We start from the raw sequence: 23759 nt of genomic DNA on the forward strand, positions 1-23759 counted from the left end.
AATCATTGATTTATGACTTGAACGGATCTTTGTCTCCATGCAGGGACAAACTTGAGTACTGGATTTAGTGAATACTTTTTTTAGTACTGGATTTAGTAAATACTTTTTTTATTTTTTATTTTATTTTTTTTAAGTTTTATGAATTTGATTTTTAAGACCTCCTATTTTTCCTCCAGTAAACTGCATTTTACGGAGCAATGTTGAACAGCTGCACTAACATATGTATATATACCTAAATAAAACTATATTATATAATAAAAACATTTTACATTTTACTACAACATTTAAACAGGGTGCTTTGTAATTGCTTTTTTAAACTTTAAAGTGTTCAATTTACTTACCACTTGCATGTACTTGCTCATTTATTTACACATTTAATTAATTACATTTCATTAATTGAGATAAAGTCTGCTGTTCCCAGGGGTCTGCTAACCCTAATTGGTGATGGTGATTAGTGGTGGTAATTGGTGATATCACTGGAGGGCCCCTTTTCTGTAAGTACTGTATGAGGTTCTAAACAGTTAATGTTGGGAAAATAGCTTTGACCTCCCCGCAAAGAAGTGTCATTAAAAATCTTCTGGAGCCCAACCGAGCTGATGTTGGGTGAAGGCAGGGTGCAACCCTGGACAGGTCGCCAGTCCGTCACATTCAAACCTACGGGCAATTTTACTGTCATAAATTAACCTGTCCATGCATGTATTTTGGACTGTGTGGGGAAACCAGAGTACCTGGTGAAAACCCAGGCTGACACAGATAGAACATGCCAACTCCACACAGACGGCTGACCCCCTGACCCCCTTCTTGCTGTAAGGTGACAGTGCTAACCACTACACCGCCGTTAATCTAAGTTACTATGAATGTATTAATTAATGTTGACCCCTGGCATGTTTTATGTTATTGTATTTCATTTCAGTTTATGTTTTCTGCTTTTTAATTTGATCTCTTGCTTTCATATATATTTACCCATTTACCTGATTGATTTCAAATATGACAGTTTATTTGTATTATTGTATTGTTAACTGATTCAAAATAAAGTTAAATGACACAAAAGTTTGGGTTACAAAACTATAGTTGCTAATGTAGATCAGGCTACCTGAATAATTATCCATCAAAAATACCCTGTAACCTCATATGACCAGTTTCACTTCAATGGCAGAGGGACCTATGTGTCATAAGTTTAGTAAGTAAAAGACAAATTGGACCCATGGTCCATTTACTGTGGAGAAAAGCACTATTTAAAAATACTTAATTGCAGCAATACAATATGTCATGCAACTTAACTCAACCATATAGTAGAGGAACCGTAGATTTACTTAATAATGTTAATAACAAAAATAAAACAAAGGCCAACAATAGAGTCATTTTACTCACTGGTGAAACGTCACCACTGTGTAGGACAACATACGCCCAATCGGTAGTTATCCCTTTACCCTTTACCAGTGTTTAATACTGAGCCGATCATCTGCAGTAATGGAACCAGACCGTGCGTGGCTGCAACAAACCTTCCGATTGTGAGTAAATGGCACCATCTAGTGGCTAAAAACAATACTGCACTAGTCCCCGATTACACTACTCGCCCTGTCGCAGATTGTTTTTTGTTTTGTTTTGTTTTGTTTTATTTGTTCTTACAATTACTGACTCACTCTTGACTATATCATCTCATTTATGTTTCGGTTAATATTAATTAAATTGTTTATATTTGGGATCTCAAAAACGCAATTCTCCGAGAGAGTCACATAATGTGTGTTGAATAAAAATGAATAAAGTTGAATGAGCTCAGAGAAGGCTATAACAATGGTAATAAAGTATTTATAAATCACCTTCCCAAATGTATAAAATAAAAATAAAATAAAATATGTTAGTTTTCACGACAGAACTTGCACTCTCTCGCAAGCTTTAGTAATGGGGAATTTTCGCTGTGGTTCTTTTGTGTCAATGACGTGACGGACGTTTCTGAGAGCGAATCAAAAACCGATAAAAGCCCTCAGGCCCACCCTGCAGCGCTCATCTCGCCAATCACAATCGATATCTGGTATCATGGGCGGGATTAAGCGCATAACAAGGTTGTCTGCGTTGTATATATTTCGACGTCGGCAACTAGGAAAAATAGTTAGCTAAGCTTATCTTCACCGATGGTCGTAGGGACGGGGTCCAACGCTATATTGTAGTGCGAAATATAAAAAAAATATCAGAACATCCATGGATCTACGCACATAATTATTTATACAGTGTACAGATATAAATCTTTTAACACAAAGGTGCATTTTACTTGAGGTTTTTTGGTGCATTAAATGGAGGAGAAGAAGGAAGACGGAGACTCGGAGATACAGGAACACGGACCCGAGCACTGGTTCTCAAAATGGGAGCGGCAGTGTTTGGCCGAAGCGGAGCAGAGGGAGCCGAGCGAAGAGGAGGCCGACAACGACCAGGATAAACTGTGGCACCTCTTCCAGAACTCCGCCACAGCCGTGGCACAGTTATACAAAGGTTCGAAGCGGCGCTTTCACCCCCCCTCCCCGTTCGTATAACTGTAATGTTACTTAGATTCTCCGTAACGTTGGGCTCGCTGGTTTTAGCCACCTTGGCTACTTAACCGGGCGTCACTGTGAACTAACGTTAGCGCCACTTAGCCCGCTAGCAAACTCCGCTGCCCAGTACTGGGTAACGTTTACAGCTGATTTTGCAATGCTAAATTTAGCTAGCAGTGTTAGCCAGTTCTGGAGAGGGAAAAAAATAGTTATGAAGTCGAATCCGGTGTTGTACACTTGGTTCGAGTGTTGACCAACAATATTATCTTTGACCGACACATTTGGACTAGCCTACGTTAACAGGAATACGTTCGTCAATAAGATGGCTTGTTGACACCCAAGTTAAGACAGCAGCCGATAGCTAACGTAACGTTAGCCGGGCTAGTTACAAAATGGCGACGGTAACAACAATCGTAGCTACGCGACATTCCCAGATGACAGTCTCTCGCATACTGTCAGTGTTACCGTCTGTTATACCGGACGCGATTGCCTGTCGAAATGTGCTATAAAAGGTGTGGCGTTAGCGGCACACGGATACTGTTGTTGTTGTTTTTTAACGGCACGGTTTGCTGCTGAGTGAGCAGTTTGTTTTAGCGACGCGTAGCTTAGCGTTATAGTCACAAAATGGCGAGGATAGTATTGGTTCGCTGTGGTAATATTGGGTTTGTGTACAGTTATGGTACAGCTGTGTTGCTCTTCGGACACGACACAATTTGCCGTCCACACTCGCAGAGCTCCACTTGTTAAAAAGCCTATAGCCATGTTTGTCTACGGCTTTGCAACTTAACTGCTGAGAGGGCAGTTAAGTTGGTGTGTCGGTGCTTTCTTGCTAAACAAGCTTCCAAAGCTGGCCATCTAGCGCCGGCTGACAGTTATTTTTATGCCAAACCCTTGTCCCTGCAATTGTAGATGCAAGACAAAATGGCGAATGAAAATGATCCGTCACCTCAACCCTGTAATCACAAAGTTGTTGTGCCTCTCGCATGTTGATTGTCCTTTTTTTTTTGTTTTATTTTGATCACATTAATCAAGAGTTACTTGCTTTTTATGTATTTAAAAAAAAAAAAAAATCAGCAACGTGTTATGTATAGAAAGCCAACGTGTTTCCCCCCCTTTTCCTCCCACAGACAGAGTATGCCATCAGCAAGGCCTGTCATTGTGGGTGCCATTTCAGAACTCTGCAACAGCAGTCACCAATCTCTACAAAGGTATCGAACCGTATCCCTCTTCTCTTGCTTCTTGTGCATTTGATCACAACTTTATTATTATTATTTTTTTTAAATAATATAAGGAATTCACCAGTGAACCAGAGGTGATTTGTTGTAGTAAGAATGAGATTGTGCTGGACTTGACTTCTGTTTTCACTTTCTATCTCCCAACATGGCAGAGGATTCTCAGGTAGATTAGTGCTAGTGAGTGGTGAATAGTTGGCACCCTCTGCAAGTAATATGTTGATTTCAAAGCTAATCATGTTTTTATTTCTCTATGTATTCACAAAAACATGTCGAACTTTAAGTATACTTTATCACCCACGATAAGAAGATTTCCAAATGGTTTCTATTCTTGGGCAAACCCGGTGTCCTGCATACTAACATGATAATGAATGATTATGATGTCTTTCACTATGGCAGAGAGTGTGGAGGCCCATCAGAGGAGCTTTGATCGAGGCATCCAGATAGGCCACCAACGCCGTCATAAGGTGGGTCTTGTTCCTCTGTGTGTTGGGCAACTCCATTCTCTTGTATCTGTACAAGTTGTGACGTTACGGCTCAGAAACGGCTGCTTGCAGAATACACTTTATGTTTACACAACAGGGGTGTTGCAGGGGAGAAAAACACATCACCATTTTCTGATTCCGTTAAACCATGTTTGATTGCAGGACATGTTGGCCTGGGTGAAAAAGCGACGGAGAACTATCCGAAGGGAGGACCTTATAAGCTTTCTGTGCGGCAAAGCACCGCCACACAGGAGTAGCAGAGCCAGCACCCGACTGGCTATGGTGGCCCCCAGTCGGGCTAACTCACCAGCTGAGACTGGCTCATCTGTGGAAACGGACCTCCAGCCCTTCAGGGAGGCCATAGCACTGCATGGTGAGTAAAGTGCAAGCCCGGCTCATAACTTACACACCAGTGGCCATTCTAGTCACCTGATCACATCTGTGATTTACAATCCAAGAGGCAGCTTTATTGCTGGACTTTTACGGCCAGTATAGATGACCACTAATGTTGCATATCTGTGTTTGTGTGTGGGCAGGATCTACTGATTCTGAAGATTAACACATTTACGATCTGGCAGTGTAATAGTGATAGTGAAATAAGGTATTTTATGTGAACGTTTTTAAAATATCAGCTGACTCATTTACCAATATACAGGTTGTCATTTGGAGCTTATTATTCTCATGAAGTCTAAGCACTGAAGTACATAAAGTTTGTTTGTGAGAGAGCGTGCCTGTCCTTCAGTCTGCATGTGGCTCAGAGATAAGGATATGTTGTGCTATTGGCCAGTGGTGAAAGAGGGCCCCACCTTCTTGGCCCCTTGTCTGCATGTGCGTGACAGAGTGAGAAAACATCTCACGACATCCAAAGTCAAGTAGTTTGTTAATGACTCTGGTTTTTAAAATATGCAAATGCAACGGTTTCTGTTTGTCATTCAATTACACTACAGCATGCTGGTATTTCTGGTGTGCCGTCAGCGCAAATTAATATTCAGAACTTTATCTGAAGGTCCCCTCGTTTTAAAGGGTAGCCGAGGTTAGCGTGGATAATGTTAGGCATTTGGCGGTTTAGGTTACGGAAAGACACGTTTGGTCTGTGTCAGGAAGTTTCAGTGCGTCTCCTTTCTCAGTCATCAGATATCATTTGCATTTTAACCACTTCTGTTTGTGTGTGTGTGTTGGTACAGACAAAATCATTTTTGAGTCATATAGGTGAATAGCTTTTCACTCTTTTTAGACAATCAATTGTGCAGATTTGTATTCAGTGTGCTAACAGTTGGAGGAGAGATAGTTTACCACCTCTCTTGTAAAGTTAGTTACAGCTTTAGTGATGACCTGTGCGTTTGTCAGATCGCTGCTCCAAACGTAACCAGGTCATTCTGAAGAAGCTGCAACCTGACTTGTTCTCTTCTGCAATCCAAGATGGAGACAGAAATTAAGTTTCAAGTCGTGTCAAATAGCTGTTTACTTCCCATCACAAGAGAATGTCTTGCCAAACTACACATTTCAATAGGCTATAACTGGTTATATCTCAGAGAGAGGGGGGAAAGTGACATGCCCTTCACGTCTCTGAACGAGGTCTGTGACTAAAGGTGCTATTTAACAGCCAGCCACTAGATGTAGTACACTCTGCAGTTGTTATAGTTGAGTGAGGTGAATCTCAGTCGTATCAAATGGAGTCATAAAGTAATTTGCAACATAGCTGTAGCCTACATTAAACATAGATTTATGATTTTATGTTTGTGTGGTGGCGTTTTCAAGATTCATGGTAACTGTAGGATATCTAGTTTAATGTTGTAGCTTGTAATCTTAAGTAAGGCGTAGTGCCGGACATACGCAGCTATACGGTTTATAACTAGATATTTTATGTGTACCCACTTCCAAATACCCTCTGATGTGATCCTTGTTATACAGGGTTTCAGGGAACTGTAACGTTTCGTGAGCAATTTCAGTTTCTCACTCCAATATAAAGTGAAACACTGTCAACTCTTTGTCCACGACACAAAGCAGGCAGACAGGAAAAGAAATCCCCCAAACTACTTGCATACCAATTTGGTGTTCTCCCCCCTTTCAGATAATCCAGTAACTGTCCATTCATGAACTGAAACTGCATAAAAATCTGATCCTTCTTACTCTGTGGATATGCACAAACATGACTGTTTTTTAAGATTTCTATTTAACAATGTAACACGCAACAAACATGCAAAGATGTTCTCTTACGAATTATTAAATTCAGTCAATTAATCGACTATCTGCATTTTCCTGCTCCTATTGGTCGACCTCTAATACAAATGTGATGTTGAGTATTGGATTGACGCACCAGTGATGTGTTTCTTGGTTCATAGTCACTGTTCTGCTCAAAAGATGTACGTGAAGCCTTCATTCTCGTCTCATTGCAAAGCAGTAAACAATGGAAAAGGATGGTTGCAGCTGCTGCCAATGTTAAACACAATCAACATTTACATGTAGAAGCCTCTTTATCTGTCTTATTTCTCTGACTGGCTGTCTCCTGCTCCTTCCACAGGTCTGAGTGGAGCCATGGCGAGTATCAGTGTGCGCTCTGGTGCTCCAGGGTCTCCCACACATGTGAGTGGGAGCAGCAGTAACGCAGGCGGTGCCGGTGTAGGCGGTTCTTCCGGCTCGGGGCAGGTGTGCCGCAGCAGGCGTAACGGGCTCCAGGACGTCGACCTGAACACTTTCATCTCGGAAGAGATGGCGCTGCATCTGGACTCTACAGGCTCTGCCTCTGCTGGAGGCGGAGGAACCAGGAAACGAAACTCCACCCAGTGTAGTGATGTCATCACAGACTCCCCTACCCACAAACGCAACAGGATGATCTGATCGGCCTGCCTGTGGTTGTGTGCGGTTGTGTGTGCGTGTGTGTGTGAGGGGATTGGGGGGGAGCCTTCAAAAGCCAAGGCTAGGAGAGGGATGGATGGGCTTCTTTGTGACCGATGCACGGATAAGACAGACACTCGGATGCGTGGCTGTGCAGAAGAACCTGGGCTGAAAATGAAAACGGGGACTGAAGATCTCAGTTTGGTCTATTACCTTGTTGAAAGAAATCTATTCCTTGTCTCCTTTCCCAAAACTATTACTACAAATCGCTGATCCTCAATCGGAACACTTGATGAGTGTGTGTGCGCTTGACTGCGAGGTCTGGGACGACATCACACACACTCGCATGGACATCGCCGGCCCGGAAAGGAGACAACGAAGGAAGTCACCAAGTCATTCTGGGATACGGACAGTCCTCGAAGGGGTGAACATGCACTGTGCTGCTTGACAAGCCACTTGATCCTTGACACATTTGTGCCCTTCCCTCCCTTGATCTCACTCATCCTCACCTACCACCTTAATAAGGAAGTGAGGGCCATGATCAAATCGTCTCACTCAGTGAACTGAGTTTTCTCGCCAAATGTTTGGACCCAGCTCTGTCGGAGACCCACCTCTGCGTCACACAAACCCATCCGTTTCTTTCTGTTACTTCATCATTGCAGCTCTCGGTTGACGTTGCCTGTCGGTGTTGGAGCTAATTTGCCCAGTAGGAGTACATCTGTGGCATCGTCCTGCTTCATCCGCCGCTCGTAGCCGGTTACAGTTTTCCTGGCTACTAGGTTGATGGCATGTAACTTTACTCTCTGCTAACTCTTGGTTCAACAGTGGCTTGATTTAGTTCAGCCAGTCGCCCTTTCTTTTTATTTTTTAGTTCCACCACAAGTGTTAAAATTCTAGGTATGTTGCCACTTGTTTTCAGCAGTGGTAGCCAAGTTAATTTTGCGTTATGTCTCCACCATGTTTTTTGTTGAGGATAATGGAAAGGAATTTATTTTCTTTGTGTATACAGCTTGTCAGCCAGCCTGTTTGCTGACTGCTACGCCCTCTCTCTCTCCCCCTTTTTGCCCTCGTCTTATTACGAAAAGCAGCTGCTGTTTTTATGTGATCTTGTGATTTATTCTGATGAGTTGCAATAAGGTTTTTTGCACTTAGCTTTCACCTCCTAACTCATGCAAACAAATCGGCTCTTCCATTGTATATCCCAGTCGTAGCCTCGTCCAGCTCTAACAGGCCCGCTTGTGGTCAGTCCACACATTACTTACAGTTTGCTGCTAAGAAAAAGTAAACACTTGGTGTGGCTAGACATGGAGCCCTCACGCACAACTCTGGTTTCGGCAACTCTTCAAAAGTACTTGATCATATTGTAGAGCGTTTGTTTGTGTGTGTGCGTGTGTGTGTGTGAGTGTGTGTGTGAGTGGGCTTTACTGGTATTCAAAGACTCAGTCTTTTCCTGTCTGGCAAACAGTTTAATTTATCGGAAGATAATCGGTGCTGTAAAAGCGTAAATCACAAAAAATGTTTACAAAGGTAGCGTTTCTCAACAGACCCACCAAGCATGCCAGCCGAGGATTATTTGGCCCGAATGTCTGATTGGGTGTTGGGACACTGTCTGCTTCTTGTATAAGGGGTGTGTGCATTAATAGGACGTGGATGAGTTTAATTTTACTTGGTACAGGATGACGCAACTCTGGGCTTGTTTCGTTCTTGAAATGGTTGTTGCCTTCCCATCCCTCTGTGACGGAGAGGAGTAAGAGACACTGATGTCGCATGAGTCAGAAATTTGGGTATATTTAGCGATTTTGTAAAGTTTATATGAGCTGGTACTTACTTTTTAGGGTCTTAACAAAAGATTATTAGAGTTAAATCCAAGGCTGTTTTGGGATGTGATGAACTCAAATGTTGAAATATGCTTTCATTTAGCATAGGAGGCTAACAAAGTGTCAATTATTAAACTTTGAGGTGTCTAGTTATAAACATTGCCAGTGATGCTCTGCCATATTAGTGATACAGTAAGTTGTCGATGAGTTGGCTGAGGCGTAAACCCCTCAACTGTACCTGTAATACCCGCCGTAGCTGACTTGTGAGATGTCAATGTTTCCTTCTCTTTTTTCTCCGTTTTTGTGACTTGTTCACTTCCCTTCACCTTTTTTGACCTGGAAAGTGGGTTTTCTTTAGTTGTATAAAGCATGCCAGTTTTTAACTTCTGTTACATTTTGGTCACAGATTTCATTTTTGCGTTATAGGTTGGCTTTTATATTCATACATGATTGCTGGCTTGTCAGTGAAAGGAAAAAAAGACCCAGGGCTGAGCTTTGTCGCTTTCGTCAGAATTATGAGTTCTGTGTTTTTAGGAGGTTGTTCTTGCATACGAGTGAAACCACTGAATTAGACTGAAATTTAAACCTGATATTGGGGGAAAAGTGAGACCAGATTTGCTTAGTGCTTCGCTTACTTTGAAGGAGGTTCAACGAGCAATTCTTGGCAAGGATTAATGTCGGTCTTGGTTTAAAACTGTACCTAAAAAAAGCAAACGATGTCTTGTAAGTTCTGGGTAGTTTCAGCTGGCACAGGTCTATAGAATAATGTAACGCAGGAAGGATCCCGGATTCTTGAATAGGAACCCCCTGAAAGTCTCACTCTAGGACTCTGCAGAGTGCTCATGGAAGAATATGATGATAACCACCTGTCCACACGCTCTTCATTAAATCAGAGGAATGCATTTCAAATATTTTAGTTTATTTTCTTTCTCCAGGCACTTAAAAATCACTGTTTTCGTGTGACACTCCACATTGGCAGCATTCTTGACTGAAACCAAATGGCGCGCGTTGTTCCAAATTAGTAGTTCTAACCTCCCGTTGTTTGTTACATGACAACATGTCGGTTAAAGGGAGGGTGTGAAGTGTCTGTTGACAGGGAAAATAAACTAAAATTCACACTATCAAAGGATAGTGGGTTTTTGTTTTTCCCCCCCATAGGCTTTGCTAAGGAGTTGGCGACGAGCAGGATTGTGCCGTCTTTCTAATCCCACTGTTGAAGCTGCAGCGTTGACCCCCCCCCCACCCCCCCCCCCCCACTCATTAGCCTGCTTATAATGGAGGGGACACTTTGTGTTTTTCTTTTCTTTCCCCGAGCCAGTCACCGGCCTTCATCCACATTGTTTCAAAAAGGCTGACTCATGCCACGTGTCTCTGGAGCCAACACTATTATCAACCGTTTCTTGATACTTATTTGTTTAAAAAATAATAAATGGCTAATCTATATACTTAACATATAATTGTTGGTATGATATATGTGGTTCACATTGTAAAAGAAATAAAACCATTGAGTTGCAATTGGATGGACTGTTTCATTAAAGGGTATTTGCTTAATATTTAATGAATAAAGGTTATCTGCTAACATGTCATGCAGGCATTTTATCTGTGAGCCTGTAGCTTTGAACTTAGCGAGGGTAAGTCACTTTTCCTCAAGTTTTCAGTCGAAGGTAAATGAAGAATAAAAACATTTTCAGGCAAAGTAAGGAAGCTTAGTTTTCTTTTTATTCACCGGTGTGCTGATATTTTGTGAACTCGAGCAGTCGTGTATTTGATTTGATTGGTTTGGTGAAGGAGGTCCCGAGGCTGAAGATTTACATACAATGACCAAATGAAGCGTCCAATGTTTAAAATGAGAGAATAACCGAGTCATGCATTTGAAATATTGTGGGAATGTCGTGGACATTTTTAAGACATCTCAGCGTGGTGAGTTTGTGGGGACTAATTCAAGCCTGATATTAAGTTAATCTGCTCTCTGGTGCCAGAGGACATGTTGGCCTGCAAAGTTTGTTTTCCACTGTGAGCACATGCAGCACTTCAGCTAATGGTTTCACACTATACCTAACTCCTCTGTCACCGACAGGTGGCAGTAATGCGCCAAAATACACAGCAGAGCAGCCACAAGCAAACAAAAAGAAGAGTTGGCGATGCTAACGATGCATAATTCAAACATAAGGAGGGAAGGAAATGCATTCAACACGTTTGTAAGAACTTAAGGATTCATATTATGCTAACTTTTGTTTCCAATAGAATTCAACAGGGCATCTTTATACATTTATATTAAATGTGCCAGATACTAAAAGTTAACTTCTAAACGAGTCATATTTACATTTATTCCCCATAAAAACGCACTGTATGTGTTGATTTATTTCCACGTGTAAAGTTGATTATTTTAATATTGCATCACGTTGGTCGCCGTCTTCTTCTCTGGTGGCATATTGTTACGTGTCTGCTCATTACCACCACCAAGTGGCGATCCGCGGAATAGCAGGAAAACCGGCAAAAAAAATGGTTAGGTTTAGGTTTTGTTCCATTGTGTGCACATTACAAACACACATTGCCTCTCAAGGTACCGAACATGTATTCCATGACTAATGAAACGCTGTTTTCATATACAATAACATAGTATAACTAAAGTAAATGCTCTGGATATCAACTGAGAAAAAACTAGCACAGCTAATAGAAGAAAAAGTTGAAGATTAACCGTTTTATTGTTGAGTACAAGACATAGCTGAGTCCATGTAAGGCAGATTTTCAAGCATTTATATTTATTTTAATGTTTTTTTTACTATTTAGATAACGGCTAGTGTTGCTCTCAGAAAATGACAAGGCAAAGCACAGCACAGTCCTGCACACATCAGCATATTCAAATTAACATTGCAAAACATAATAGAAATAAAATAAATCCACGCAGTATTAATGAGTTTTTGAAAAATTAAATAAGCCAGTGAAGGAGAAAGCAAACATGTTCTTCAACAATAGAAATTAAATGACAGACACTAAATATATTTGACAAATTGCTGATTTAAGTGTACGGCTGTTTCTCAAACGAAATGTGTACATGAATGATGCAAGCCAACTTCTGTTGTTGCTGTTGTTTTGGTCCATGTGTGTCATACAGTATATTACAAGCAGTCTTCCTACACCTCTACCCTTCACCGTCTTCCTCTCATAGCTCCTCCACTTTCTCATCTTCACCTACAGTCGCTGTAGTGAAGATTGTGATTATCGGCAGCCGCACCAAGGTCTTTGAGTTTCTGGATGACAAATATTAGCAGTTTTTGTGCAGTTTTGTGAAGACTTTTCAAGACTGCAATTTGGAGCTGCAAACATACACGATTGCCTTCTGCAGCTATAAACTACTGTTAAATCATATAACTGTTCTTAAAAGGACCAAATGTTTATCCTTGGGCAGAGATACCCAGGGCCTCTGTGGGGCGATGGAAAGAAGGTGAGCTCTCAGAGTCCATTTCTGATGAGAGACCCTGACCCTGACCTGGAACTGGCTGCAAAAAAGTGTGGATCCTTCTGATGGTTTTGGGGCAGGACTCAGATTTGGCTGAGAGGCAGGAACTTCTGGTAGTAACTCTTGGTTACATCAATCATCAGGTCCTGCGTGCACTCTGGGAGCTCTCCTGAAAATAGGCCTGAGAGACAGAAAGACGAACATGTGTAAAGACGTGACAGATAGAACAGAAAGTGGAGGGTGAGGTGTGTGTTTGCTTGGTGATGCTGACCTGGGCATCCAGAGAAGACTGTAAATGGCGGCACCACAGTCTCAGGAGGGAGCACGGTGTTGTCTAAAATCTTGCAGCAGTCCTTCAGTACACAGCGACGACCCTAAACCCAATACACAATACAAGTTAGTTGGAGTCTTATGCTTACTTTGTCATCAGTGTGTCAGAAAGAAAAAGCATATTATCTGATGCCATTATAATGTACTATTTTATACTGAAAATATTTATCCATTTAAGAAACCGGGATCAAGACTTAATTGCACATAATTAGAGGATTTATCTGATTTATAGCCCGTCTGCAATTAGATTAGAATCTGCAACTGATGTGGCAGAACTGCTCAACTGCAATAAAAACATAAAAAAAGGGATGAATGTGTTTGTTTCATATTCCAGTGGTGGTCTGCTCAAAGCAGCCGGCCTGCAGTCTGCTGCTGCTGCTGGGCTCAGTTCATCTGAACATGACTATCATGTGACTGTTTCACCACAGGCAAGAAGAGAGACTGCTTCTGTTCATATCCTCCCTCAATGGGGGCAGAGAGCATCGTCTCTGCCATTGCCTTGTTCTGATCGGTTCTGTGTGATCTCATTCCACTCACTATGACACAGTTCTTGCCAATGTGGACGTAGGAACCAATCTGCGCTGCGTTGACCACACAGTCCTCCTCGATGAAGACGTGGTCTCCGATGTGCAGCGGGAAGAAAGCCACCCTGGAGCGGAGATGGACGGTGAAAGAAAGAGAAAGAGTGCTTAGTTAATGGGCATGAAGCAACAAGAAATTAAGGACAAAAAAAATGCAATTTCCCATTAGAGAAGGATGCTTTACCCTTTGCTAAACTTCTTGAAAGGTGGTCGAATGACGCTCCGGCTCTTCACCACACAGTGTCTGCCCACCCGGACGTTAGCCAGGTCTCCTCTGATGATACAGTCGTTCATCACAATAGTCTGGAGGGACGGAACACGCGTACACAAGTTAAGCTGTATCTAACATTGATAACAGAGCTGCCTGGATTATTCCCTGTCAGGCGTGATATTTGTTGTTCCCTTACTTTGCCATTGAGGACGATGTTTTGACTCCCGCACAGCACCGACTGTCTGCTCACTTTGTTGCCAGAAGCCTAAAATAGGACATACGTCATTAATAATAGTATGAACGTGTGTTTCTGTCTCTACTCTCTATTAAAACCCTTAAGAACAAACAATGATCCCAGTTATTGGACGCCCAACGCCCCGTTCAGCTAAGGGTTAGCCAAATAGCAAGCCGACTAGCTAGCTAACAACGGATTCAAATCAAACACCTTACCGTTTCAATGTACTCTGCTTTGTTGTACAGTATTTCAGACAACTCCATCGCGGGGAATAAATATAATGTACGATTAAATATTAAAAAACAGTGAGGGTGATTCAGTAATAATAGCCCTCTATCTGTTCTGCTCCTTGCTCTGCTGTCAGCTCTCCGTTTCTCAGTCCACTCCGGGGATTTTCAGACAATATGAGTCAAGTGCCGAATCATCGATGTATTTCGTTAAGTAAAACAAGTATAAAAGTCCACTGGTGTCGCTTACATTTGAGCTGTATCATACAACAGTTAGACATAACAGTTATAAATACATGAAATGTATTATTCTGCTTCTTCAACCCATCCGGTAAGGTAATCACCTAATTTCAACAATCTGTGATTCTATTATTGATTGGTCTTCTCTGACTTGAATCTTCGCTGCAATTTTTTTTAAACTTTTTTTTTAGTAGTCTGTTTAGTAAAATTGCAGACAGGAGAAATACACATTTAAAAAAGCAAAATAAAACTGTAAAAAGCAAAATAAAGACAACGGCTTGAGTTGCGCGCATGCGTACGACAGAGCCCTTGATCCCGTCTCGTCTTCCCGTTGCACGCTGGGAGCAACCAGTCACTTCTCTCCACCGTCATGGCGGCTCGTGTCTTGCAGCAGTGTGTCCGCGCGCTCGCCCGGCCCTCGCTGAGGCTCCCCTCCGGTAGCCTGGCAGTCAGAGCCGCTGTCGCCCCGGCAACAGCGGCCATCCACCGACCCCTCTCGTTCGCCGCAGACAGCCGGAGGACGCGGTGGCTCGCGCAGAGCCGGGTGAGTCCCCGCTCACATTGAACAGTCGTGGGCCTAGCGTGACCTACCGACGTCTTTCAAAACCGGTCAGGGCAAACTAGCTCGCCTGAAAGTTCACGCTGGCATGCGAGCAGTTTATATGAACCAGTGGAAACCCGACTGCGTGATATCACCACCCTGAAGTCAAAGAAACCTTGAAACGGAAATGTTTAAATTACACAACAGCCATGTTTTGCTTGTTAGCTAGCTAGCTAACTAGTTAGCAAAGGCTGAGAGGGACACACGTTTGTGATGTTGTTGTCCCTACCTCACCTTCAAGTTACGGATGCTTTAACTTAACCCTGATCGCTGTCTTACACTATATAGCTAATTTCATAGAGTCATAGTGAACGGCGCTTTGTCACATTGGAAATGGTGCTTTGAATTGTATTGTTGCGTTGGGTATGATGTTGTTAGCCAGTTTAATTACTGAAGCATGCCAATTATGCTTTTAATGGGTGACGTCAAGTTAACGGTAAGGCTCGCGCTCCTTCACACGGTGGTTACAGCTGATGACACGGTCCTTACCGACGGGCATCATAGCGGAAGTGTAGCTTCCACCTCCCTCATCCCAATGCATGCTAGCCTGGAATGACATCTGTGTACGTTTTAAAGTTAAATTAAGTGGATGAGGTTACATCTACGAAGACCAATGTGCTCTTGTAAACAAATGTGTCTCTTGGAAGAATGTAACGAGTACATTAAGTCTACATAAGTAGTGTACTTGAGTATAAGTTTGAGGTGCTTGTACTTCTACCACTACATCAGAATCAATTCCTTGCTAGAAGCTAAACTGGCTTAGTTAAATTAGGTTCAAGTTGGTCTAATTACTAGGTAATGGTGCAGTGATTGACAAAATGGGAGTTGAATTGTACCGTTGATTTGACATGAACATGACAATAGTTATTTAGTGTGTTTATTATAGAGGGCTGCAGGAATGAGCCCTATAACCCAGGAATGAGTCAGCATCTTTGCACTTCAGGTTTCCTCGTCTCAAAGCCGTTTGAATGTTTTTTTAGTAAGCTCAAGAGTTTAAGAGATATTAATGTCTTGTTCTGTTATCAGTCTATTTATTTGTCACTATTGTGCATTAGAGGTGTGCAGAGAGCAGGTAAATCCACAGGCACCGTGGTTAACGGCTCATAATGGAGCCTTTTAATAATGAGTGATACCACCAAACACTAAAGCTGTCAGCTTGGAAACCCATAGGTTTATTCATATTTGTCCTTGTTGCTTTTAGTGTTGCTTGAAATATGCCTAAAAGAGTTTTTAATTTGTACCCTAATAAACAAATTTCCTGTCTTTCTGCCTAATTTTTGAGAAACTGACTCAGATGACAGACTGAGTGTCATTGATTAATACCATGCTGTATAAAACAATGCACCAGTGGAGAAGTTGGTCTGAAGGATTTGAGGAGATTCTCTGATCTCAACCTCTCTGCCTCTTCCTCCTTAGATCTCCTCAGTGGGCGTGTTGTGCCGACAGTATGGGGACCTGCCCCCCCTCACCCTAGAAACCATCAAAGGCCGCGTCATGTATGTCCTCAAGCTCTACGACAAGATCAACCCCGAGAAGGTGAGAGAGAGCGCTGAGAACGGGCTACAACAACAATCAGGCCATTGTCAACAAGTACTGGGACAATTAGATAAAAACACTCACAATAAATTTACAATGGGGGAATTTTCATTATTGGGATAAACGTGAATATTGACATGAGTGACTAGACATGAGTAATTATATTATTAATTTATGTATTTATTAATTTCCATGTAAACAAGACATTTATCTCTTCTGTTGGTTTATGTCAGAGGCTGATGAAGTAAATAATAGTTTTACTTTGTGCTGTAAGAAGATTATCCAGCTAATGATAAACAATGAGTTCATAAATGCTCGGCATTATTAGATAATAATATCCATGTTTCATATCCAGACCAGGAGCTGAAAGTGCCATCATCTCCTGTTCAGAGTCAAACATTGATTGTGAAAACCTACATTTCTGATGTTTGTCTTCCTTCCTGCTCCACAGCTGCAGACATCCTCCCACTTCATGAAAGACCTGGGTCTGGACAGTTTGGACCAGGTGGAGATCATCATGGCCATGGAGGATGAGTTTGGTGAGTCCGCATGTGTCTACGCCGCGGTTTTCTAATGACACTTCAGACTGAGACGCTGGCTGTGCGCCCTGATGAATCACTGATTTCACACAATTATTGGTCTCTTCCTTTTTTTCTTCTTCATCCACAAACAAAACACCACATAATTTTATCCAAAAAAAAAAGAAGAAAAAAAAATACACACTGTGTACAGCTTAGTGACGATGCACTTTTCAGATAGATGGGCCCAATGTCCCCCATTCCTATGATTTCCAGTGTTTTATGTTCCATAGTACATCTTAATGCCACACATACAGTCCTTTTGTTTCCATTTTTTTTCTTCCCTGGTTATCCCCGCGTTTAACGCCACAATGCTATGATTTATTATGATCAGGCAAAGTCTGCATTGATCAAGTGTAGTTATTTTTTATATCATTTTAAATGCAATATCTGTTAGATTTGGGACTGTTGGTTGGACGATGCGTTTCATCCGATAGACTAAAAGGTTCGTTCACAAAATGCTCTGCAGATTAATGGAGTTAAATCAATTAGTTGCAGCATTATGTGAGAATTTTCTCAATCCATAAAGCAACAGTTATGGTCAAGTTTATCAGAAAAAGAAAAAAAAATCCCCAGATTTAGAGATGTATGGTTTTGATTTGACAGCGACAAGCATATGAGTAGACTATGTAATCATATTAACGGTGGCATGAAATGCTCGGTTTGTGTGTGTAATTGTGAGTTTTTGACATGCTGTCACAGATCATATGTGCACGTCAGCGGCTCCTAGTGGTGTGTTCAAGTTTTTTTTGTGTCCTTCTGCAGGCTTCGAGATCCCCGACGCAGAAGCAGAGAAGTTGATGAGTCCCGAGGAGATTGTACAGTACATCGCAGACAAGAAGGACGTTTATGAATAATCTGTTGGCTGAGAGGCAAGTCTCTCCGCCGGCTCCGTTTTCTGCCTCTTCATCATCTCAAATTACACATGTGCGTTGGTCGTCAGGCCATTTGCTCCCGTGTAGTCTCTAATCAGTGTTGTATATTTCTTCCAGAGACAATGACCCCAGCGTGACCCCAGCAGGAAGAACATTTCCAACTTCCTCCACTTCTGTCCATTACGGCATCATTGGCGTCAAGCTGCCGTTTCCCGTGTTTGACTGTATTTAAATGAACATGTTCTTTCAAAGTTTGAAGATAAACTAAATATTAAAAAAAAGTTATATCACAGTTTTGAATTTTTTTTTTCTTCCAGCTCCACGTGTAATGTAATTTCTCATGAATAGATGAATAAATACACATGCTGTATAGGTGTTTATGTCTCTGCTATGACAGGCGGAGCATGAACATTGGGTTCAGTTAAAACCAATATGAAAACGCCAACTTAAGAAATAAAGATGTGGTTTTGACATAAGACACGTGTAATAAAGTTCAAACAAGGCAGCCGTCTCAGTCTGAATAAAAATAACTGTCTCAGTCTGAAGGTCACATAGTTTCTTGCCAGATTTGTCATGTTTAGAAACTAAAACTGGAAGCTGACTTTTTTGACAAACTAAACTACTAAAACCTTTTTTTTTTTTTTTTTTTTTTTTACATTTAAGACTTTTTCAACATGCTTTCGTAACTTTTTTTTTACATACTATACTGACAATTTTTCATGACTTAACTTTTTTGACATACTATACTGACTTTTTTCCTATACTAGTTTTTTTTTTACATACTATACTGTGACTTTTTCATTACTTTTTAAAACTTTTTTTTACATACTTAACTGACTTTGTTTTATGTACTTGGACTTTTTAAAAAAAAAATGTACATACTATACTATGATTTTTTTATTTTATTTTATTTATTTTTTTACATACTATACCAAGACTTTATTTTTACACACTATACTAGGACTTTTTTTATATACATAATATACTAGGACTTTTTTTATATACACACTATACTAGGACTTTTTTTATATACACACTATACTAGGACTTTTTTTATATACATACTATACCAAGACTTTTTTATTTTTACACACTATACTAGGACTTTTTTTATATACATACTATACCAAGACTTTTTTATTTTTACACACTATACTAGGACTTTTTTTATATACATACTATACTAGGACTTTTTTTATATACATACTATACCAAGACTTTTTTATTTTTACACACTATACTAGGACTTTTTTTTATATACATACTATACTGGGACTTTTTTGACATACTATACCATGACATTTTTTACATACTATACTATGACTTCTTGTGCTACACGGTGGTGTAGTGGGTAGCACTGTCGCCTCACAGCGAGAGGGTCCCGAGTTTGATTCCCGGGTCGGGCCCAGGTTCCTTCTGTGTGGAGTTTGCATGTTTCTCCCCGTGTAAGCGTGGGTTCTCTCAAAGACATGCAGGATGGGGATAGATTCGTTGATGACTAGTAGGTGTGAATGGTTGTTTTTCTCAACATGTTGACCCTGCAATAGACTGTAGACCTGTCTGAACCCTGCCTTCGCCCAATGACAGCTGGGGTAGACCTGTCTGAACCCAGCCCCCCGCCCCAAGACCCTGAATACAGGTGCTCCATGAATTTTTTTTTTACACCATGATTTTATTTTTATTTATTTATTTTTTTTACATACTATAATGGGACTTTTTTCTTTTTAGACATACTATACCATAACTTTTTTTTTTTTTTTACATACTATACTGGGAATTTTTTCTTTTTAGACATACTATACCATAACTTTTTTTTATTTATTTATTTATTTGTTTTACATACTATACTGGGACTTTTTTCTTTTTAGACATACTATACCATAATTTCTTTTCTTTTTAAACATACTATACTGGGACTTTTTTTTTTTTTTTTTTACATACTGTACTATGAATGCATGCTGAATTTACATTTAACTGACTTTTTTCATGCTATACGATTACTTTTTTCGACATACTAAACTGACTTTTCAACATGCTTTACTGGGACTTTTTTTTTTTTTTTAAACATACTATACTGGGACTTTTTTTTTTTTTTTTTAAACATACTATACTGGGACTTTTTTTTTTTATAGACTATACTTGGACTTTTGTTTAAACAACTTTTTTTCATGCTATACGATTATTTTCTGACATACTAAACTGAATTTTCAACATGCTTTACTGCCTTTTTTGCAGCATGCAATACTATGCCCTTTTTGTGACATACTATACTATGACTTTTCGGAAATCCTTTAGTATGACTTTTATTCTGAAAACATAGAAAGGTCACTTAGCAGAAAATCCATATGCAGAGAGGCATTACACTTTAAAATGTAAGATTAAAGGATTTAAACTGTTACATTTTACATGGCTTCAGGTACCAAGAAGTTAATGAGAAATAATGAGTCCAGGAGGAAACAGCTGAGTCATTGTTAGTCTTTTATTGAGGGTTGTACCCAAGTTTTACAGCTTTGTATGACGGCTGCAGGAGCCAGAGGGTTACAAACAGTAATCAGTATACGAGTACAGCCAACAGAAGACCTACTACTAACTACTCTACACCTTAGTACAGATTCTCTTAAGAGCACTAAAATCCAGAAAAATAGGAGAGAAAAAAAATAATACAGAACAAACCAAGCAACAAAGGAAGGAGAATAAAAAGATTAAATGAAACCAAACAAATAGACAGCATCAGAGGAGACATTCATTATTAGAGCACACTGGAGTTGGTTTTCTATACCTTGTAATATCAGGCGACTTCGTTTTTGTCAATTTTTATACCCATACAAATAAAGATTGTCCTTCAAAAAGTGCAGTTTTCCCCCAAAGTTTAAGATAAAATCCTTTGATGACCCGAGGAAGACATTTGAAAATAAAAAGGTACTTCCTGTTGTTTGTAAGAGAGGAAGACTTCCTCTTGTTGATTATAGACACTGTATGTTTATATTCTCATATATATATATGTATATATATATAATATAGTTTCAACAGTCTCCCAAAGCAATGTGCATAATAGGTTTACAGGTGATCCAACTACACACTGTGGATTGATAGAATCTCTATAAAAAACATTGTAGTTGTGTAAAATTTGCAGTTTCACCGGCCTCACTCCCCTTGACTTATCGAGGAGACAAGCTGTGAAAATAAAGAAATGGACTTTGCAAATCTTAACCTGTCCTCCTCTCCTGCTACAACTGGCCCGACGGTTGCTAGGTAATAAAGGTTTTTTTCAGTTATTATTATTAGTAGTAGTAGAACGATTCAACGATGGCACAACATGTTTGAGGAATAGTATTGGGAATCCCATCTGAACTGTGTTTTTAAAACATTTTTGGGATTTTTTTTTTTTTTTTTTGTCGAAGAAAGCAAAAAACCCAAGGTGGACATGGAAGCCTGGGTTCAACACTCCACTGCATAGTCTCTCTGAGCGACACCCATCCCTCCCCTCTGTACGGTACCCACCCCCCACCCCGACAAACCCACCCACCCCACCCACATCTTTGTGCTGGTTTGACTAAAGCTTTTCAGGGTTTTGTTTGTGTGTATTCATTTAAAATGTAAAATGACAAAAAAGACAGCAGATCCTCACAGTTTGTGTATTTTTTTTTCTTGTTTTTTCATTTTTTTTTTGTGTCAGAAAAAATAAGCCTTAGCGCTTTTGATCGACAGTAGGAGCCGTTTGGGTGTGTGTTATGATATAATATAGCATTTGCTCACAGGATAGTTAAGTCAAGAGAAAAACAGAGTCACATTATTTTTCTTAAACTTTAAAAAGCAGTAGAGTATCACCAGCCAGCTTCCCTCCTCTCCTACCATCCCCTCTTTCCTCCCCTCTTCTGGCCCTGTCGGGAGGCTGCTTGGCAGCCAGGGGGATTGTACATTGCTCATGGTGGTTTTCACTTACTGAAAAAAGGTTTTCCTCACGTCATCCTTTTGCAAATGACATTTTTTTTCTTCAAGCATTTTAACATTGTCCAGCTTTTTTTTTTTTTAAATACACACATACGCGCACACACACAAACCAACAACAACAACCCAAAAAAACAAAAAAGATCATCCCTTTCCTTCCCTCTCACCCTCCCTCCTTGATTTGGCATGATAATGTGTTCAAACTTACACACAGTTTCTGTACGACACTGGGTTTTTGCATCTTCATACGCACACACACACACTAGATTGGACCAGACAGAACAGAGCGAGATTAAGCTGGGAACCAAAAACAATAATATCAACATCAATGAGAGGCGTTTTACAGACGTTACTTGTCCCTTCTCTAACAGCAGAACAATGCTGCCTCCTGAGCTGCTCATCAGGGCTCAGTTTTAGTCCCACTAACTGGTTAAGGTAAGGATACTGATGAGGGACAAAACTGCCCCCAGATCAGCACGAGGAGAGAAGCACTGCCAAAAATCAGAATAAACAAATAATTACATCAAGAGTGGAACGGGAATATGGAGTATTTGGAGTTCACTTGCCCCCCGCCCGCCCGCCCCGAGGCCTCCTGTCAGTTTTGCGTTTCCTCTCCTGTAGTTAAGCTTAGGAGTTGGGAGAGGTGAGAGCTGATCCTGGATAAGCAAAGAGGCGAGCGTGACCCTGTGTCCAGGAAGAACCAACCGATCACAAGCCACGTCCCTGTGCCGAGTCACTACGGACAAAACAAGAAGCCTCCCGTTTCAGTCAAGCTCAAGATCGGCAACGATCACCATGACAACCAGGCGTGGTCAGAACAGTAGTGGAATACTGAATCAAATACATTAACAATGAGCAGTGAATGCTTAACTTTTTTTCCCCCCTGTGTAGGAGGCTGATCAGGTGCCACGAGAAGGCAGATCGAGGCTCCGGCCGTCATTCATACTTTAAAAACCGTTTTTCAGCTACATTCTGGCTCAGTGCAGGCGGCGTGGCGAGGTCGCCGCTCTGACCGACCGGCCCAGTGAAAAGGGAGAGGTAAAACCAAGAGAGGACGACGACCAACCCCTCTCGTCTTCTCTCACTCGGGCCAACAAAGCACCATCTTCTCTAGACACACACACACACACACAAATACACACGTTACCCCGTCACAATACTCTCACACACACACACACACACCGTCTCCCTCAGACAGACCTGAAATCAAAACTACACCACCAAAGCCGTCTGTCTGACCACCCAACTCGGCTTCGCTCTCCGTTCGCTCGGCCTTTCCTCTGATCCACCCAAGTGCAAAAATCCAAGGCTCCTCAGTTCAATTTGTCAAATGAAGTTAACTCAAAAACAAATATGGTTCAGATGTTCCACTTGATAATAATTCTTAAACAAAAAAAAAATATACATTTATATATCTATGTAGATATAGCTTAAGCAAAGAGATCTGGAATTAGGTAAACTAATCTTTTGTATGATTGAATTATTTGGTAGAGAGCAGGTCAATACTGGCACACACCACTGTCAAGTCTGGCTAATACTCAAGGTTCTGTCTCACTAGTATACTTTGCAGTTGGTTAAATATTCACGGCTAAACTTAAAAACACAACTTAAGCAAACGTTTCTAGTACTTCTGAAATAAAAACCTATAATCGGAAGGGGAAAACACACTCGCACACACACACACGCATAACAGGCTTACGCCAGAATAATTACACGACGAAGAAAGAAATTAAGGTCCATGGCTTCGCTAATGCTGACTTCTTGTTTGCGCACTCTGAAGCTTTTTGTTTTTCCCCGATAATTGTGCATCGTAGTAACTAAACAATCACTGGTGGATAGGTACATCTATTATTCACACGCAGAATTTCTCAACACAACTGATGGATTTACATTCATGCTCTTCTCACACACAACCAAGACCCCCCCCCCCTCCCACAACACAAACACACACACACGTGATGAGTACGACCCCCCGCCCTCCCTCCACTCAAAAAAAAAAAACAGTACAACAATACAATCATATTCTATTTGTAAACAGGT

General features: G+C 40.9%; 3 protein-coding genes across 3 annotated transcripts; 2 read left to right on the forward strand and 1 right to left on the reverse strand.

Moving 5' to 3' along the window:
• Nucleotides 1-2101: 2101 nt before the first annotated feature.
• hapstr1a (HUWE1 associated protein modifying stress responses a) lies at nucleotides 2102-10326 on the forward strand. The gene is made up of 5 exons (XM_084036494.1): nucleotides 2102-2487; nucleotides 3656-3736; nucleotides 4160-4227; nucleotides 4408-4618; nucleotides 6767-10326. Exons 1-5 carry the CDS (start codon nucleotides 2292-2294, stop codon nucleotides 7081-7083), a joined length of 873 nt encoding a protein of 290 aa, XP_083892620.1. The 5' UTR covers nucleotides 2102-2291; the 3' UTR covers nucleotides 7084-10326.
• A 1249-nt stretch (nucleotides 10327-11575) lies between these two features.
• dctn5 (dynactin 5) lies at nucleotides 11576-14085 on the reverse strand. Its single transcript, XM_084036566.1, has 6 exons — nucleotides 13930-14085; nucleotides 13676-13744; nucleotides 13453-13571; nucleotides 13225-13336; nucleotides 12629-12731; nucleotides 11576-12538 (listed from the first exon to the last, which is right to left on the reverse strand). The coding sequence occupies exons 1-6, from the start codon at nucleotides 13975-13977 to the stop codon at nucleotides 12441-12443; spliced, it is 549 nt and encodes a 182-aa protein (XP_083892692.1). The 5' UTR covers nucleotides 13978-14085; the 3' UTR covers nucleotides 11576-12440.
• Nucleotides 14086-14518: 433 nt separating this feature from the next.
• On the forward strand, nucleotides 14519-18147 carry ndufab1b (NADH:ubiquinone oxidoreductase subunit AB1b). The gene is made up of 5 exons (XM_084037002.1): nucleotides 14519-14725; nucleotides 16199-16318; nucleotides 16770-16857; nucleotides 17662-17768; nucleotides 17889-18147. Exons 1-4 carry the CDS (start codon nucleotides 14552-14554, stop codon nucleotides 17751-17753), a joined length of 474 nt encoding a protein of 157 aa, XP_083893128.1. The 5' UTR covers nucleotides 14519-14551; the 3' UTR covers nucleotides 17754-17768; nucleotides 17889-18147.
• The last annotated feature ends 5612 nt before the right edge of the window (nucleotides 18148-23759 follow it).

The sequence above is a fragment of the Eutrigla gurnardus genome, assembly GCF_963514095.1.
Source record: "Eutrigla gurnardus genome assembly, chromosome: 20".
Taxonomy (NCBI): domain Eukaryota; kingdom Metazoa; phylum Chordata; class Actinopteri; order Perciformes; family Triglidae; genus Eutrigla; species Eutrigla gurnardus.